This window comes from Mesoplodon densirostris, chromosome 19, assembly GCF_025265405.1.
Source record: "Mesoplodon densirostris isolate mMesDen1 chromosome 19, mMesDen1 primary haplotype, whole genome shotgun sequence".
In the NCBI taxonomy this organism is placed as follows: domain Eukaryota; kingdom Metazoa; phylum Chordata; class Mammalia; order Artiodactyla; family Ziphiidae; genus Mesoplodon; species Mesoplodon densirostris.
In genome coordinates this window covers 12,774,301-12,791,383 of record NC_082679.1, presented here as the reverse complement: position 1 = coordinate 12,791,383, position 17,083 = coordinate 12,774,301, and the positions used below count along the sequence as shown (strand labels likewise).

The 17,083-nt window shown below is 53.6% G+C and overlaps 1 protein-coding gene across 1 annotated transcript in view; it reads left to right on the top strand.

The window, feature by feature from the left end:
• Positions 1–17,083, top strand: part of SPTBN4 (spectrin beta, non-erythrocytic 4) — a 70,432-nt gene that overhangs the window by 29,852 nt on the left and 23,497 nt on the right. Inside the window, exons 15-19 of the mRNA XM_060083236.1 lie at positions 505–1,255; positions 2,979–3,181; positions 6,634–6,724; positions 10,177–10,323; positions 11,761–12,024. Coding sequence (XP_059939219.1) covers positions 505–1,255; positions 2,979–3,181; positions 6,634–6,724; positions 10,177–10,323; positions 11,761–12,024 — 1,456 coding nt within the window. The remainder of the gene's footprint in view (positions 1–504; positions 1,256–2,978; positions 3,182–6,633; positions 6,725–10,176; positions 10,324–11,760; positions 12,025–17,083) is intronic.

The window sequence follows — 17,083 nt, the reverse complement described above, 5'->3', positions numbered from 1 at the left end:
TAAAAATATTACGTCGTTAAAAATAACAATAATAAACTTAGTCTGTTAACATAGCTAACATGTTTTAATGAAAAAAAACCTTTCAAAACAAAAAAAATGTAGCGAGAAGGATGGTGTTGTTCTGCGTTTTTGCACATCTGTTTCATGTCTGGCTTAGGAGAAGGCAGCTGAGTTCTCAGGTCTGCTTCTGCAGTCAGTCTTTATCCTGCAGCCTCTGGAAAACTCCACTGTGCACTCGGGACAGAATGCAAGTGAAAAGGCAAATAGCATCTTAGCATTTTGATGAAGATAGTTTTGCCCTTGCTCAGATTACATTTTGAGAACCGCTGTTCTAAGCAAATGTACCCGGTAGAGTCCATTTTACACAGACAGAAACTGGGGCTCGGTGAGATAAGGTGACATTCTAAGGTCACACAGTGGCCGGGTTCTACCTAGGGTCGATGGGCCCTCCACACCCAAGAGGGGTCTCCGTCCTCCTTAAGCCGCCCTGCTTCCCCTGGGCAGGTGGAACCGCATCGTGGAGCTGGCGGAACAACGCAAAGAGGAGGTGAACGCGGTGCTGCTGGTGGAGAACCACCTGCTGGAGGTGGCGGAGGTGCGCGCCCAGATGCGCGAGAAGCGGAGGGCTGTGGAGAACGCGCCCCGCGCGGGCGGCGCCTTGCAGTGGCGCCTCAGCGGCCTGGAGGCTGCTCTGCAAGCGCTAGAGCCGCGCCAGGCGGCCCTCCAGGAGGAGGCGGCCCTGCTGGCTGTGCGCTTCCCGGCTCAGGCTGCGCGGCTGCATCAGGGTGCCGAGGAACTGGGTGCCGAGTGGGGCGCGTTGGCTAGCGCGGCTCAGGCCTGTGGCGAGGCGGTGGCGGCGGCCGGGCGCCTACAGCGCTTCCTACATGACCTGGACGCTTTCCTGGACTGGCTGGTGCGCGCCCAGGAGACGGCGGGCGGCGGCGAGGGGCCCCTGCCCGGCAGCCTGGAAGAGGCGGACGCGCTGCTGGCGCGCCACGCCGCCCTCAAGGAGGAAGTGGACCAGCGCGAGGAGGACTACGCGCGCATCGTGGCGGCCAGCGAGGCACTGCTGGCGGGCGACGGCACCGAGCTGGGTCCGGGCCTGGCACTCGACGAGTGGCTGCCGCACCTCGAACTTGGTTGGCACAAGCTGCTCGGCTTGTGGGAGGCGCGCAGGGAGGCGCTGGTCCAGGCGCACGTCTACCAGCTCTTTCTGCGCGACCTACGCCAGGCGCGGGCGGTGCTGCGCAACCAGGTGCCCGCTTCGGGGTTGACGCAGGCGGGGGTCTGAGGCCGCGGGGGATTTCGGGGACAAGGGAATGTATGGAGGAGTGTGTTTGCGGGGACCACTGGCTTCGTGGCTTATCTGCTGTCAGCGGCGGTGTGTGTGTGGCAGGTATCTGGTACGGATGGCTGGGTTTGTGGAGCATCCGGTGTGAACATGTGTGGGTGGATGTGTAACAGAATTTGAGGATTACGTTGAGGATTACGATGTGTGGGGTGGCGTCTTATTTTAGGTGACTAACAGTTTATGGACTATTCTGAGTAAGTAATGCATTTGGGTGTTCATTGGAGTGGCTTCTTGGGTTTGTGGATTATCTGGAAGGAAATAAGAGTATGAGGTTGATTGGTGATGGTCAATGGGGTTTAAAGAAGATCTTGGGGTGGATAACAGAGGATGAAGATTATGGTAGAGGGAATTCAGGCTGAGAGATTATTGGGGTCAGTAAATGATGGTGGATTAAGTGGTTCTGGGGGCCTAAATTAGCAGATTATCTTCTTATTGGGAATGGTAATTTGCAGATTTTCTGGAGAGGGTAACTGCCTTTATGGCTTGAGGAATCAAGTGCCGTGGTTATCTGGTAACAGCTAATCCATTTGGGGGGTCTTGCTGGGATGGGAACCAAATTTGAGGATTTGGACAAGATGGAACACCCAGTTTTCAGATTGTCCAAGAGTAGGTACCAGCTTTTAGGGAGCATTTTATTTATTTATTTGGCTGCATCGGGTCTTAGTTACGGCCCGCAGGATGCGGGACTTTTCGTTGTGGCATGGGCTTCTCTCTAGTTGTGGCGCACGGGTTCCAGAGCGCGTGGGCTCTGTAGTTTGCGGCACACGGTCTCTCTAGTTGAGGCGTGCGAGCTCAGCAGTTGTGGCACGCGGGCTTAGTCGCCCCATGGCATGTGGGATCCCGGTTCCTTGAGCAGGGATCGAACCTGCGTCCCCTGCATTGTAAGGTGGATTCTTTACCACTGGACCACCAGGGAAGTCCCTAGGGATCATTTTAGAAAGCATGACTACCTGTGCTGGTTATCTAGAGAAAGCTGACCCAGTTAGAGGATTATCTGGAGAAACAGACCAGGGACCCCTGGAATCATGAGGTTACTAAACATTGGAGCTGAGGTGGCCTTGAGAGACCCTTTCTGATCCACCAATTTTACCAGTTAGAAAACTAACCCCAGAGAGGGAAAGAACTTCCTTGAAGTCACACAGGACCCAGGTCAGTCTTCATCAAATAACCAAATATTTACTGAGTGCCTCCTCTGTGCCAGGCACTATTCTGCGGCTGAGCACAGAGGAAACAAAACACAAAATCCCACCCTCTTGTGGCTGGCATTCTAGTGTGTGTGTATATATGTGGGGGAGGAGATGATAAACAAGTAATAGCATATATAATATCATGTCAGGTATATGCTATGAAAAATAATAAAGCAGGATAAAGGGATATGGCTGGGGGAGGAGGATGCTATTTTTGACAGATGGTCAGAGACCTGAAGAAAGTGAAAGAGCCAGCCATGGGGCTATCTGGAGGGACCAGCATGGGAAAAGGATCTGAAGTGGGACCATACCTGGCGTGTTCAATGCTAGAACACAGTGAGCAAGGGAGAGGAAAGTGGTGGCAAGGCAGGCTGGCAGCCTCTCCCTGGTCCTGGAATGAAGCAGGGCTAAACGGAGCATCACCCCTCCCCCATTCCCAGGAGGTGGCACTGTCGGGTCTGGACCTGCCGGGCACCGTGGAGTCGGTGGAAGAGGCACTGAAACGGCACCGGGATTTTCTCACCACGATGGAGCTGAACCAGCAGAAGATGCAGGTGGCCGTGCAGGCTGCTGAGAGCCTGCTGAGACAGGGCAACGCCTACGGGGAGCAGGCCCAGGAGGCCGTGACTCAGCTGCTGGAGAAGTAGGTCCCTCAGACCCCAGGGGCACAGGGGGTGGGACCTCGGCACAGGGGAGGGTCGAGGAGGCCAGAATTCCCTTTCTTTCCATCACATTTCTGCTCTTCTGTCTCTCTCTTTTTCTTTTCTTGGCCGTGCCATGCGGCTTGCGGGATCTGAGTTTCCTGACCAGAGATCGAACCCATGCCCCCTGCAATGGAAGCGTGGAGTCCTAACCACTGGACCTCCAGGGAATTCCCTCTCTGTGTCTTTGATTTCTATTTAATTCCATATTGCTTTAGATTCGCTTTAAATTGATGATCTGTGAAAAGGTAACTTGTGGTTGATAACCCAAAAGCTGCAAAAGGATATACAATGAAAAGTTTCTCTCCCAAGCCTGCCCTCAGCCTGGGATAGCCGGACTGGTTGTTAAAATGTTAACATCTACTGTGTGCCAGGCACTATTCTAAGCCCTGAACAAAACAGCAACCCTTCCCCACCCCGCAAAAAACAAAAAAAACAAAAACAAAAAACCCCAGCCCTCAAGCAGAGTCATTTATAGGATTTCCTTCAGGCCCGCTTCTTTCTTTCCGTCATTGTTGCTGTTTCTGCCCGTCCTGGTGACCCCAGCTTTCTCCTCTCTGGCATGAGCGAGGCAGGAAGAGAGCCCAGTGCTGCTCCATCTTCTGTCTCCTGATGGAAATCATTCCCAGTCCCTCCACCACCGTCCACAGCCCCGAGGCCCCAGCCCCTTGGCTTTTCAGTCTCTGGCTTCCCTAAATTCATTTGAGACAAGGTTGGAGTTTCCTAAAGGAAAATTTTTATGGAGATTCTCATCCTGAGGATGCAAATTCATGATCTAGCGTCCTCCGCTCCAGGCCTGGCCCCTTCCTTCTTTTACCCAGCATTTCTTGAGTGTCTGCTCTCTGCCGGGCTCTGCAGAATGAGGAGGTGGAGCCTGGAGGGCTGTTCCTTCTGAGTCATGCCTTCATTCCTTTGCAGTCATTAATGGCTCCTTTCATTCTATTGTTTATTCATTTATTCTTTTAAAAAATATTTATTTATTTATTTGGCTGCGCCGGGGTCGTAGTTGCAGCACGTGGGAGCTTCGTTGCCGCGTGCGGGATCTTTAGTTGCGTCATGTGGGATCTTTAGTTGCAGCATGTGGGGTCTTGTTCCCTGACCAGGGATCGAACCCGGGCCCCCTGCATTGGGAGCACAGAGGCTTAGCCGCTGGACCACCAGGGAAGTCCCTATTCATTTATTCTTCAGCCAATTAAACAAGTACTGAGTCCACGCTTTGTTCCAGGCCCTGTGTGGGGCAATGCTGGGCGTGCAGCGGTGACCAGCACAGAATACGATTCCTGCCCTCATAGAGCTCGCATGCTGTCTGACAAGGATGGCCCAGAATGGTCAGGGCCAGGATGGGAGAGATGCAGGGGGCCGTGGGAGCCCTGGGGTCAAACAGGGCCTGGTCCTAGTCCCAGCTCTGCCTCTCAACCTGTAGATTCAGAGCAAGTCACTTCTCTCTCCACGAGCCTCACCTCGCCTGGAACCTGGCCCAGTCCTGCGTGCAGGGCGCTCTTGCATCTTGTCTGCATTGGGCACATGAGGCTCAGAGAGGGGAACAGACTTGCCAGAGGTCACAGCTCTTTTCTCACCCTCCCAGAAACAAGGGATTTTCCTCACCCCTAGGACTGATGCTTGACAAGTTGGCTGCTGAAGGCCTGGAGGGATTGAGTGTGGTTCAATTTCAGAGGCATTTCCTATTTCCTGGTTCCTGAGCTGAGTCTTGGCAGGAGGGAGTACATATTTTGCTTGTCTCTGGCCCTTCCATCCAGCTCTGCCCTTGGTTCTCTCTGTAACTTGCTCCCACACACTCCATCTCTTTGCCTCCGTCTCCCTGTACAACTATGTATCTCTGTTTCCTTGTCTCTCTCTCCTTGTTTTTTCTACCTATATCTGCATCTCTCTGTCTTTTTTTCCTGCCTCTCTCTCTCTCTCTCTCTCTCTCTCTCTCTCTCTCTCTCGGATATTTTACTTTTATTTCTGCCCTCCCTCTTCTCTCTGCCTCTCTGTCTCTCTTGCTTTCTTTCATTCATAAAATATGTATTGAGCACCTACTGTGTGCCAGCTCCTTTTTCTAGGCATTGGGGATACAGGTGTGAGCAAAACAGACAAAAAAATCCTGCCCTCACGGAATGACATCCTGGGGGGGAGACAGACAAGAGAAATACGTAGCATATACAGTATGTTAGATAGTGTTAAGTGCAAAGGAGAAAGTTAAAGAAGGAAAGAAAGCCAGAAAGTGTTGGGGAGTGATCAGCAGGGGTCTCGCTAAGAACGTGACATTTGAGTACACTTTGGAGGGAAGACCATTCCAGGCAGAGGAAACAGCCAATGCCAAGGCCCTGAGCTGGGAGTTGCTTATTCAAGGCACAGCAAAGAGGGACCCCCTCAGCCCTCTCCACCAGGCCTCTTGGGCACTTTGCCCTGCACTGTGGCCAGGAGGCCAGACTGCCTGGGGCTGCGGTGCTTGCTGGCTCCGGGGTGGCGGGGCCTGGGTCCAGCCCGGCCAGTTCACTTAGGCCAAGGGCCTGCCCCTCCTTGCCTCCGTGTGGCTCCAGCTGCATCTATCCATGCCCTGCTCTCATCCCTCTCTCCAACTCTGTTGCAGCCTTCTGTCTGTCTGGCTGTGTCTTTTACTGGGGGCATCTGGCCACTTCTCTTCCTGTCCCTTTTTGGGCTGTCCCTCCCCTGACCCTCTCTGTCACTTTCCTTCCCTCTGCTTTCTGTCTACTGCTCTCCTCTCTGTCTCTCTATCTCTCTCGCTGTCTCTGGCACTACCCTTGCTTCATTTCTTCCCTTGTGTTTTCCTATTTTCTTTATCTCTGGGTCTCTTTCTTTGTCTGTCTCTAGTCCAAGTCTCTGTCAATCATTCCCTCTTGAAGTCTTTGTTTTTCTTTATCTCTGGTCTTGTGCCTGTATGTGTTCCTGTTTATCTCTCTAAGCCTTTGCATACCCCCACCTCCCCGCCCCCCCCCCCCCCCCCCCCCGTCAATCTATCTCTCCCTCCTGATCTCTCTTTCTCCCTAGGTGTCTCTCATTCTCTAAGTTTTTATCTCTCTCGGTATCTCTTACTCTGTAGGTCTGTTATCTCTCTCTATGGGATTGTGTCTCTCTAAGGGTATTTCTTTCTTTTCAGATATCTGTCTGTCTCTGTCCCTCTCTCTCCCATTCTCTCTCTCCCCCGCCTTCCTCTCCCTCCCTCCTCTCTCTTCCTCCCTCAGCTCTGTCCCTGGCTCTGCCCCCACTGATGTTTCTTTGCCTTTACTCCCATCCCTACCTTGCTCTCTCCTCTTCCTCGCTCGTACATATGCCCCAGGTTCCTAGCCCTGCCAAGCCAGACGCCCTCACAGCCCTACTGCCAGCGCCCCCAGACACAGGCTTCCCCCAATTCCTATCTCCCCACCCCCAGGAGCCAAGAAAACCAACTACGGGCCCAGCAATGGATGCAGAAGCTACACGACCAACTTGGGCTGCAGCACTTCCTCCGAGACTGCCACGAGGTAGGAACTCCACCTCTGCTGGGGCACAGGGACTTCTTTCCTAGGCAGGGAAGTGCTCCAGGACTGAGGCGCAGTGGGGGAGGGGACGCCCCGTCTAAGTGGGTCGCGGAGCGAGGTTCACCTCACGCCGCCAGGAGGCGTGCGGATCCTGGCCTCAGTGCGCATGCTCCTCAAGTCTCCTCCACCCACGCGCTGGGGAAGGAGGGAGGGGCCTTGGGTGCCCCTGGCAACGGCGCGCGTCCGCGCCCACAGGTCCCGCGGGGACGCGCGCTGATCTCACCTTTCCCCGCCGGAGGTTCGTGAGAAGCTCTCTGCTGGGGAGAGAGGGACGGGAGACAGGAGAGGGGTGGGGGGAGCCGTGGGTGGACCAGAAGCCCAGAGCGCAGCTTCGGTCAGAGACAGTCCCCGGCCAAGCCTTCGCCCCTTTAACAGTGTCCAGGAATCAAGCTCTGCCCCTTTAGACATGAACTACACAGCCGTTAGGATCAACCCAAATCAGAGGTGGTCCAGGTCCCCTTCTCCATTAGAGACAGCCCAGGAGATACGCTGCCTTTCTCTCCTTACCCTGCATTCCATAGAAACTATTCTGGACCCTGACCACATAAGAGATGGCCCCATGAGAGATGGCCCAGTAAACATTTTCCTAATCCCAAACAGAGATGGTCCTGGTCTCATCTATCTACCTGACTCAGGATAATTAGTACCCCCTCCGCGATGATACATCTTAAGTTTCCCCCAACCAAAGATGGTTCAGGAACCAGGTCCGAATCTCCCCAATTAAAGATGATTTGATTCCCCCCATGGTGAACCCCCATGTTCTCCCCACACATGAAATGGATAAGGGCTTCCATATTCCCCCTCCCAACTCAAGTCCATTAGAGATGGGTCTGGGACTCGAGCCCACTAGAGATGAGTTCAAGAACCCCCTGTCCCCCTTCTTCCCACTGGAGATTATTCGGGACTGAAGTCTTATAAGAGATATTTCCGGCTCCCTCCCATAGTTTTTACCCCTGTATAGCTGAGGTAGCCAGGAATCTGAGCCCTTTCCCACCCCACCTCACCCCTTCACATAGCTGAGGTAGCCCAGGCCCCAGCCTACCCCCTCTCCCCCACGCCGTTTGATTTGGCCCAGGAGCCCCTTCCCCCTCTCGTTAGATTGTTCTGGACCAAGCAGCAATCATCTGAGATGGCGCAGGAACACCCCCTCCCCATGCTTTAGGGAGCGTGATGATTTCTCCTCTACGCGCATCTGGGGCCCGGCAGAGAGGCGGGCACGTAGGCAGGCAGGGGGCGCGCGCGGGCGGGCGCGCTGCCGCTGCGCGGTGGCGGGGGAGGGGGCGCGTGTCCGCCGGAGACTCAGCCGTCACCACCGCTGTTGCCGCCGTCGCGGTAGAGGGGCAAGAGCCCGCCCGCCCGCCCGCTGCAGGGACCGCCCGCCAACGCCTCCGCCACTTTCAGGTCTCGGGGGCGCCCAGGGGAGGGGGCTGACGCGCACCCCCGCCGAGGCGGGCGGGGGAGGGGGCTTGGGCGCGTGCTCGCCCGCCCGCCGCGGGAGGGAGGGGCGCCGGCGGCACGGGGGCGGGTCGGTAAGGCGCAGGGACCCCAGCCCTGGGGAGGGGCCCAGATGCCGGGAGCTGTCCGCGGTGCTGCTGCGGGCCGGACTGAGGGGCCGGGTCCCAAGGGAGAGTAGCGGAAAGGGAGGACTTCTAAGGCTACTCCTGGGGTAGTGTGGATTTGCCCTGGGGGTTAAGGGGGTCCCAGCCTCTCTAGGGGCCTCTCCTCTGGCTAATGGGGCATCTGAGATTTGCCCTGGGGTTGGGGGACTCTCAACCTTTGGAGAGATTCTTCCCTGGTTCTTGCAGAATCTGTTAGCCTTAGATGATGGGGGCGAATCACTTTTGCGGGGGTCTGCCTTGGGCGATGAGGGTCTTGGACTCGCTCTGGGTTTGGAGGGCTCTGACATTTGGGAGCTTTTTTCCTGGGTTGTTGGGGACTCTGGCTTTGCCCTCAGTGATGGGGGTCAATCACTTTTGGGCGGCTTTACCTTGATGACAGAGTACCTCTCCTTCAGGGGCTTTGCCTTCCCTATGAGCTGTGGCTGCCATTGGCAAACTCTTCCCTGCTTGTCGGGAATCTGATAGCATTGGGGGATTCAGCATTTGACTTGGCTCGTGTGTGTGTCTGTGTATGTATGAGGGAGTATGACGCTGTCCTGGACCCCTGGGGAGCACATGCTCAGGGGACATGGAGTGGGGTTTGGCCGACTGGGAATTTGTCCTTGGCTATGACTGTAAGCCAGAGTCCGTGGTTTTTTGTTGTTTTTTTTTTTTCCAAGAGGGAGGAGGAGGATCTTGTGACTGAGGGGGGAGGAGAAAGGGGAGGAGCAAACTGCCCAGGTGCCAGGTTTGGTCATTAGTGGGGAGGTTCCTCCTTGAGGGACAAGTCTCATTGGGAGGGAGGGGTGGCTCAGAAAGCAGCCCCGTGACTGGGCCTGCTGAGGGTAGTGAGAGGGGCCCACTCCTGTTGCTTGCATTTGGGATGACTGGTTTTGTTGGTGAGTGGGGGCACTAGAAATGGCTTTAGTTTGGGAGGGGGGGGTGGCTGCGGAGGTTCTATCTGGTCCACGCTGGAGAGTGTGATGCTAGATTTGCAGCATCTCATTTGGGGTAGACTCATCTGGGGAGCCAGAAGGTAGCCCTGATGCTTGCATTTGGCGGGGTTGGCTTTGGTTGGGGGCCAGAATGCATCATGGTTTTGGTGAACTGTGGTCTTGGGCTGGATCCTCAAGGTTGGATTTGGGGAGTCCTGTGGGCTCATCAAGGAGGCTGGATCTGGGTTGCAGGGGAGGGGTCTACCCCACACTGGAGGGATGGTTTGGAGGGAACTAGACTTGGCACTAGTTGGGAGGTTTTTTAGGGGTTCATCTGGCCATACTGGGGGTCTGGGACTAGATATGGGGGCTTCACCTGATACCTTTGGGAATGGGTTGGAGATCTTGAATTGGTCCTTATTGGAGGTGGCTGAGACGGAATTGAAGGGTCTAAGTATTGCTGGGGGTGAGTGGTGCAAGACTGAATTGAAAGTGAGCTAAATTAGGTTGGAGGGCTTGTTTTGGAGGGCTGATTTGGCTATGGGTGGGAAGACTGGCCTAGGAACCCTACCTTGGGGCTTAGGGCTTATGAGGAGTTGAGAGGGGCTGACCTGAGGACAGAGGGCTAAGAGATGATGCATTCTGGGGACCCTTTCATCCATCCCCTACTCCCTAGGAAAGGGCTTAAGCTGCACACCCCTGCCATAAAGGCCTCACTTGCACAGCTTTTTCCATCCCACCCTTCTCTCCCTCCCCAGTCCTAGAAGCCTAGGCCCTGAACCTGGGACATTGTGGAGGGGATGGCGGGGGGCGCTATGGCAGGTTGTGGGAATTGGCTGAGCCCCTCCCCCATCCTGCACAGCTGGATGGCTGGATCCATGAGAAGATGCTGATGGCGCGAGACAGCACGCGGGAAGACGGCCACAAGCTGCATAAGAGATGGCTCCGGCATCAGGCGTTCATGGCAGAGCTGGCTCAGAATAAGGAGTGGCTGGAGAAGATTGAGAGGGTGAGTATGCAGAAGGACCTGCTGCCCATGCCAGGTGCCAGGGGCCTCCAGGGAACCCATGTTTCACCTCCTTCACCCTCCACTGCCAGCCTGCTCCTCTCATACCCCTGAACTGGTTCAGATAATTTCCACATCTGCTCCTAGTTTTGTGGCCTTGAGTAATTAGTGTAACCTCTTTGAGCCTCAGTTTGCCTGTCTATAAAATGGCCAACATCTCTTCTGAATGGTTGTTAAATATTTCACCCCTTCTTATAATCTCCCCCACCAGGCTTCCTTCCACACCATTTGGAGCATTTAAAATAGAAAGTCAGGTAGTCAGGTTGGGGCAGGCCTGGGAAGCTGGGGTTAAAGTGAACAGTGGGTTCCTACACCCTTGGGTTCTCATTCGGTCTATGCCTGTTACCAGCTCTGGGGCCTTGGGAGAATTGTATTAACTTCTTTGAGCCTCAGTTTGCTCCGCTTTATTTTTTAAATTTTAAATTTTTTATTAAAGTATAGTTGATTTACAACGTTGTGTTAGTTTCTGGTGTACAGCAAAGTGATTCAGTTATATATATATGTGTATACATATATACATATGTATACATGTATATTATTTTTCATATGGTTTATTACAAGATTTTAAATATAGTTTGCTGTGCTATACAATTGGACCTTGTTGTTTATGCTCTGCTTTAAAATTAGGAAATAATAAATATAGGCTCTTGAGTATATAAAGTGCTTATTAACACAAGGCCAGGCACCTAGGAGCTGTAATTGCTATGGTATTGTTATTTGTAATATGTAATATGATATATGTGGCTCTAGGCCAACATATATTGGAGCTTGACTTCAGCTTGGAGGGACCCAGGCAGATTTTTGCTCTAAGCATCAACCCCCAAAACTGCCCCTAGACCTGCTGCCCTGGATCCCCCCACTCTTTTCACTCAAACAGAGGCACCCAGGTGGGTCTTAAACCCTTAAATGGCCACCGATGCCCCATAATGGTGGCACGTGGCAAAGCCACTCTCCTTGACTTTGAGTTTAATGGAGGTTTGTTCTCTCTGCCTCTCTCTCTCTCTGTCTCTTTCTTCCATCTCTGTCTCTCGCTCCCCTTCTCTGTCTTATGGTCCTCTTCCCATGTTTCTAACTTTGTGCACGTCTCTGTATCCATCACTCTATGGCTATCTGTCTCTCTCTGTCTCCTTTTCATGCCTCTGTGTTGTCTGTCTCCCTCTCCACACCTCTGTCTGTCTGTCTCTCCTCGTCTCTCTTCCCATGCTTGGTGCTTTCTCTCCAACCACCCTTCATGTCTCTGTCTCTCTGTGTGTCTCCAACTCCTTGATTCTATCTCTCTCTCCACATCTCTCCCTATGTTCTGCTGCCCCCATATTTCTCTGTCCCTCCCCACCATCCACTCCCTCCCCCTCATTTCCTGTCTCCCGTCCTCTGGGGCAGGAGGGCCAGCAACTGATGCAGGAGAAACCAGAGCTGGCAGCCTCGGTGCGGAAGAAGCTGGGTGAGATCCGGCAGTGCTGGGCGGAGCTGGAGAGCACCACCCAGGCCAAGGCGAGGCAGCTCTTTGAGGCCAGCAAGGCCGACCAGCTGGTGCAGAGCTTCGCTGAGCTGGACAAGAAGCTCCTTCACATGGAAAGCCAGCTGCAAGATGTGGACCCTGGTGGGGACCTGGCCACTGTCAACAGCCAGCTCAAGAAGCTGCAGGTACGGCCTGGCTGACACAGACGGGGGCTTTCTAAACATAGTGGGGCCAGAGTCAGGGTCAGATCCCACTTGAGATATTTCAGACAGAAGGGATTTAAGATAAGGGTTTATTTCAAATGTGTTAGAAGAGCTGGAAACATAAAGGGAATACTGAGGCAGTCCAGCTAGTAGCCACTGTTGGAAGCACCCACCACCCCTAGGGCAGGGGGTACAAAGGGGGAGGAGAGATTTAGAGCCAAAAAGCAGTAGGTAGATAACAAGCACACTGCGGGTTTTCCAGGACCCTGACACCTGTTTCCTGGATGGAGAAACCAAGGCCCAGAGGTAGGGGGCTGGCTTTGCACAGCATAATAACAGCATTCATGGGACTTCCCTGGCGGTCCGATGGTTAAGACTTCACGCTCCCAGTGCAGGGGGCACGGGTTCGATCCCTGGTGGGGGAACTAAGATCCCCATGCCACTCGGGCAGCCAAAATAAATAAATGAATAAAATAACGGCATTCATGGAGTGCTTCCCCCACCAGCCTCTGTGCCGAGCTCTCACTGACTCCTCCCAGCAACCCTAAGAGATTGGTACTGTTATTATCCCCCATTTGACCAACGGGGAAACTGAGGCACGGAAGGTAGACCGCCTGGCCCAAGGACACACAGCTAGCCAGTGTCTCCAGACGCAGTGTCTGCTTTATCTCTGCTCCTAGGCTGGCAGCCTGTGGTGCTCGGTATCTTACTGTTTGATGCGCTGACTGGAGGTGCGAATGTAGGAGTTGCATCTCACCACCCAAGGTGTGACAGCTCCTGCCTTTACATCCCAGGAACAATGCCTGAGGCTCTGGGAGGTGAACTAATGGCCCAGGGTAGCCAGTGGCAGTGCTTGGATTCAAATCCAGGTCCCTCAACTCTTCACCACTCCTGCATAGTTATGCTTCCAAAGTGTTTGACATAGTGTCTGGCAAAGAAAAAAAGAAGTCGACTGATAATAAAAGCACATGACACTAATTAGTATTTATTCAGTTATCTATGCAGCAGATCTTTACTGAGCACCTATGTCAACACGCTAGGCGCTTTTCTGGAATACAGCAGTAAGCAAAACTGACAAAAACTTACGGCCCCCGTGGGGCTCATATTCTGGTGAGGGAGATGGGCAAAGAAGCAAAGAGCAACAGATCTGAATAGGATGTCAGGGACATCATTGCTTTCTGTACCCCAGCGGTTCTCAACTGCCTTGTCTCCAGGATCCCTTTACCTCTTACAAATCACTGAGATCCCAGAGAGCTTGTTTGCGTGTTTAATATTTACTATATTAAAAAATGAAAACTGAGACACATTTAAACGGTTGATTTGTTTTAAAACAACAACAATAAGTCAATCACATATGAACCCCAAAGCATTATTTTATGAAGAATAACTGTATTTTCCAAAACAACAAAAAAACGTAGGCAAAAGATTGGCATCGTTTTCAATGTTGCAGCTCCCTTTCATGCCTGGCTTAAAAGAGCACTGGAGGAGGCTTCCCTGGTGGTGCAGTGGTTGAGAGTCCGCCTGCCAATGCAGGGGACATGGGTTCATGCCCTGGTCTGGGAGGATCCCACATGCCGTGGAGCGGCTGGGCCCGTGAGCCATGGCCACTGAGCCTGCGTGTCCAGAGCCTGTGCTCCGCAGCGGGAGAGGCCACAACAGTGAGAGGCCCGCGTACAGCAAAAAAAAAAAAAAAAAAAAGAGCACTGGAGGGAATTCCCTGACGGTCCAGTGGTTAGCACAGGTTCAATCCCTGGTCGGGGAACTAAGATCCTGCATGCCACCCGGTGTGGCCAAAAAAAAAAAAGAGTGCTGGCTTCTCACCTCTGCTTCTGTATTCAGTGTCTCTTGCAATAGCACTGGTCATACGGTCCCTGCAAAACCCTGCTGTGCACCTGGAAGAGAATGAGAGGGATGAAGGCAAATCAACAGCTTAGTATTTTTTTTAAACAATGTTGTAACCTTGCAGACGCCTTGAAAAGATCTTGGGAATCCCCAGGAGTACCCGGACCACACTTTGAGAGCCGCTGATCTGTGTTCTGTGCCAGCCACTGCTAACCTGTCCCTCCTCCCCAGCAGCCCTACGAGGGAAGTGCTGTGGTTTATCCTCACTGGACATGTGAGGAAACCACAACACAGAAAGAGTCCTGGCTCTCCCAACGCCACACAGCCACCAAGTGGCCATTCAGGACCACATTTAGTTCCCATCCACCCTCCTCCCTCAATACTCCCAGACCATAGTGGGGAACATGACCCTCTCACTGGCCTCTGAAAAATCCATCACTGCCTGAGGTCCACACTGCATTAGTTGCACAGGCAGTGGTCACGCAGGGATGACTCGGCCCCAGGTCTGCTCTGAGGGATCACCTGGAATATTGGCAGAAACAAGTGGTGGCCTGGATGGTCAGACAGAGGAGGGAACAAGGAGTAGTAGCAGCCAGGGGCCAAGTGGTGAAGGCCCTAAGGGGTGGCAGACAGACCTGGGTTCAAATTCCAGCCAGGGCACAAGTGTAGTCCCTCTCTGAACCTCTGTCGTCTCATCTTAAGTAGGACTGCCTCAGCGCGGGCATCCCAGGGCCAGGTGAAGGTGTGCACTGGGATGTGGTGAGTTCCCAGCAAATGGGGATCTGTGACTGTCAGGGTCCCAACAGGAAACAGAAGGCATGCTCCACTGAGGACGATTTGAAGAGGGCCTATCGAGAGTCTTGACAAAGGTGTGAGCAGGGAATGGGGAAGCCTTGGGGCCAGTAGGAGGGAGCTTCACTTCCGGGCAGGAGTGAGGGGGGTGGGGGAGGACAGGGGGTGCAGAGTCGCCTGGAAGGAGCGGGGACCCTTAGGCAAGAATGGCCGCTGCTGCAGGGAGGAGCCGGGAAATGATAGGTCCCCTCCGCTTAGTTCACAGGACTTACTTCATGGGTGCAGTCCCACGGGACCCCACACTCGGTTTTATGCTCTGCTGTCCTGTTTTGAAATTCTTTTGGCCGTGCCGCGGAGCATGCAGGATCTTAGTTCCCCGACCAGGGATAGAACCCGTGCCCCCTGCAGTGGAAGCGTGGATTCTCAACCACTGGACCGCCAGGGAAGTCCCTGTCCTGTTTTGAAATTCTTAACATTTGAATCAAGGGACCTGCATTTTCATTTTGCACTGGGCCCTGCAAATTATTTAGCCAATCCTGAGCCCAGCCCACCTGGAAGCCAGAAGGCAGGGGAGCCAGTTGCTGTGGTCCATACAGGTCAGCCCACCCCACTCCGCCCCCGCCGACCCCGGGGCACAGAGCAGGATGGAGAAGCTTAGACTGTGGGTCAGGAGGGGCAAATGGAGACCTCCAGCACAGCAGCAACTATTACTAGGATTATTCATTGTCTTACGATGATTACTAACTCTTCCTCAGCAGTTTATTGCAGTGAATAAAAGCACAGACTCGGGACTCAGCAGGTGTGGGTTTGAATCAGCGCACTGCCACTTACGAGGTGTGTGATGTTAGGCACGTGGCTTTGCCTCTGGTCTGAGCGTCAGGCGCCTCCTCTGTGCAAAGGGAAGGACCCTAATGCTAAGCCATTTGGTGACAGCGGGACTCTGGGTGGCAGTACATGCCAAGGTCAAGGCCATGGATGCTGGAGCCTGGCTGCCTGGGGTCAAGCCCAGCTCTGTGACTTACCAACTGGCTAACTTGGAATTATTTCTCTTTCTGTGCGTCAGTTTCTTCTTCAGTCAAATGGACATAATAACAGTAGTGATTTCATACGAACGTTGTAAAGATTATAAGATGTACTGCATGATGTAGTTTCAGAATTGCTGACCCAGCAAATCTAACTAAGAGACAATTCTTGCTTACAGGTTTTAAATTTTTAATTGTCTTCCACCAGAGGGCACATCGTCACTATACTGTGTTCAAAAGTTGGGTTATTTCTCTGCCTTCCATAGATTATGTTATTTATGTGAAATAGTTGTTTCATTTGTTTCTGATTATATTCCAGTTTGGCACTTCCCCGCATCCATGTAGCTTTTAAAAAATGTATTTGGTGGGGCGGGGGGAGGTGCTATATGAGACGTTAATATAGCGCCGAGAGTTAGAGCTGTCAGTTTATAGTTCACCTGGTTGTGACAGATTGCTCGCCTGAGTCCTGATGCCATTTCATGCCCTTGCCCCAGCAGCAAATGAGAGCTCCTGTTTCTACCCATGCTTGCCAACACTTGGTGTTGGCAGACTTTTTAGATTTTTTTCCCAGTCTGGTGAATAGGCAGCATATCTCACTGTGGTCTTTGCATTTGCATTCTGGGGGGAACTGGTGACCTTGAGCATCCTTGTCTCCCTTTTTGGCCATTTAGGTTTCAGAGGGAAGGTTTGGGGCCTCCTGCCCTAGACAAGTGCAGAGCCGGCTCTTCCCTCCACATGGAGGGGGTTAGGCCCACCAAGCCCTGGGGACCAGGAGGTGAGGTCCCCATTGTTTAAGGGAGACACTGAGGCCCAGGGCGGATGAGAGCCTGGTTGTTGGGGGGGGGGGGTCACGCAGCGATGGGTAGGCCCAGCACAGGACTCCTGGCCCCTTTCCCCAGCAGAGGGAGCCCGAGGTGGGGAGTGACTCGGTGGGCCAAGGCCCCCATATGGAGTCCAGCTGGGCCTCAGGAGTTGCCACTGGGGAGGGGAGTGGCCTCCCAAGGCCTTGCTGTCCCCTGGGGCCTGCCTGAGATCCCAGACACTGGGCATATGCAGGAGGGAAGGGGTCGGTCCAACCGGGCGCATCTCCTGGCTGCTCTACCCCTCAGGGCACCAGGGCCAGGCTGGGCTGGGGGCGGTGTTGGCTTGGGGTCCGAGGGGGTGTGGCTGTGAGAGTGATCTCTTCCCCCTCTGCCTCACTCTGGGCCTGTCTCCCAGTCCTGCTCCCCCAGTTCCTCTGTGTCTCTGTTTCTCTTAGTTTTTTTCTCTCTCTTTCTCACCTGTCTGTCTCTGTCTCTTTATCTCTCTCTGTCTTACTCTCTCACTCTCTTCTCTCCGTCTCTTTTCATTTCAGTTCTCCATCTCTGCCCCTCTCCCTTGATCTC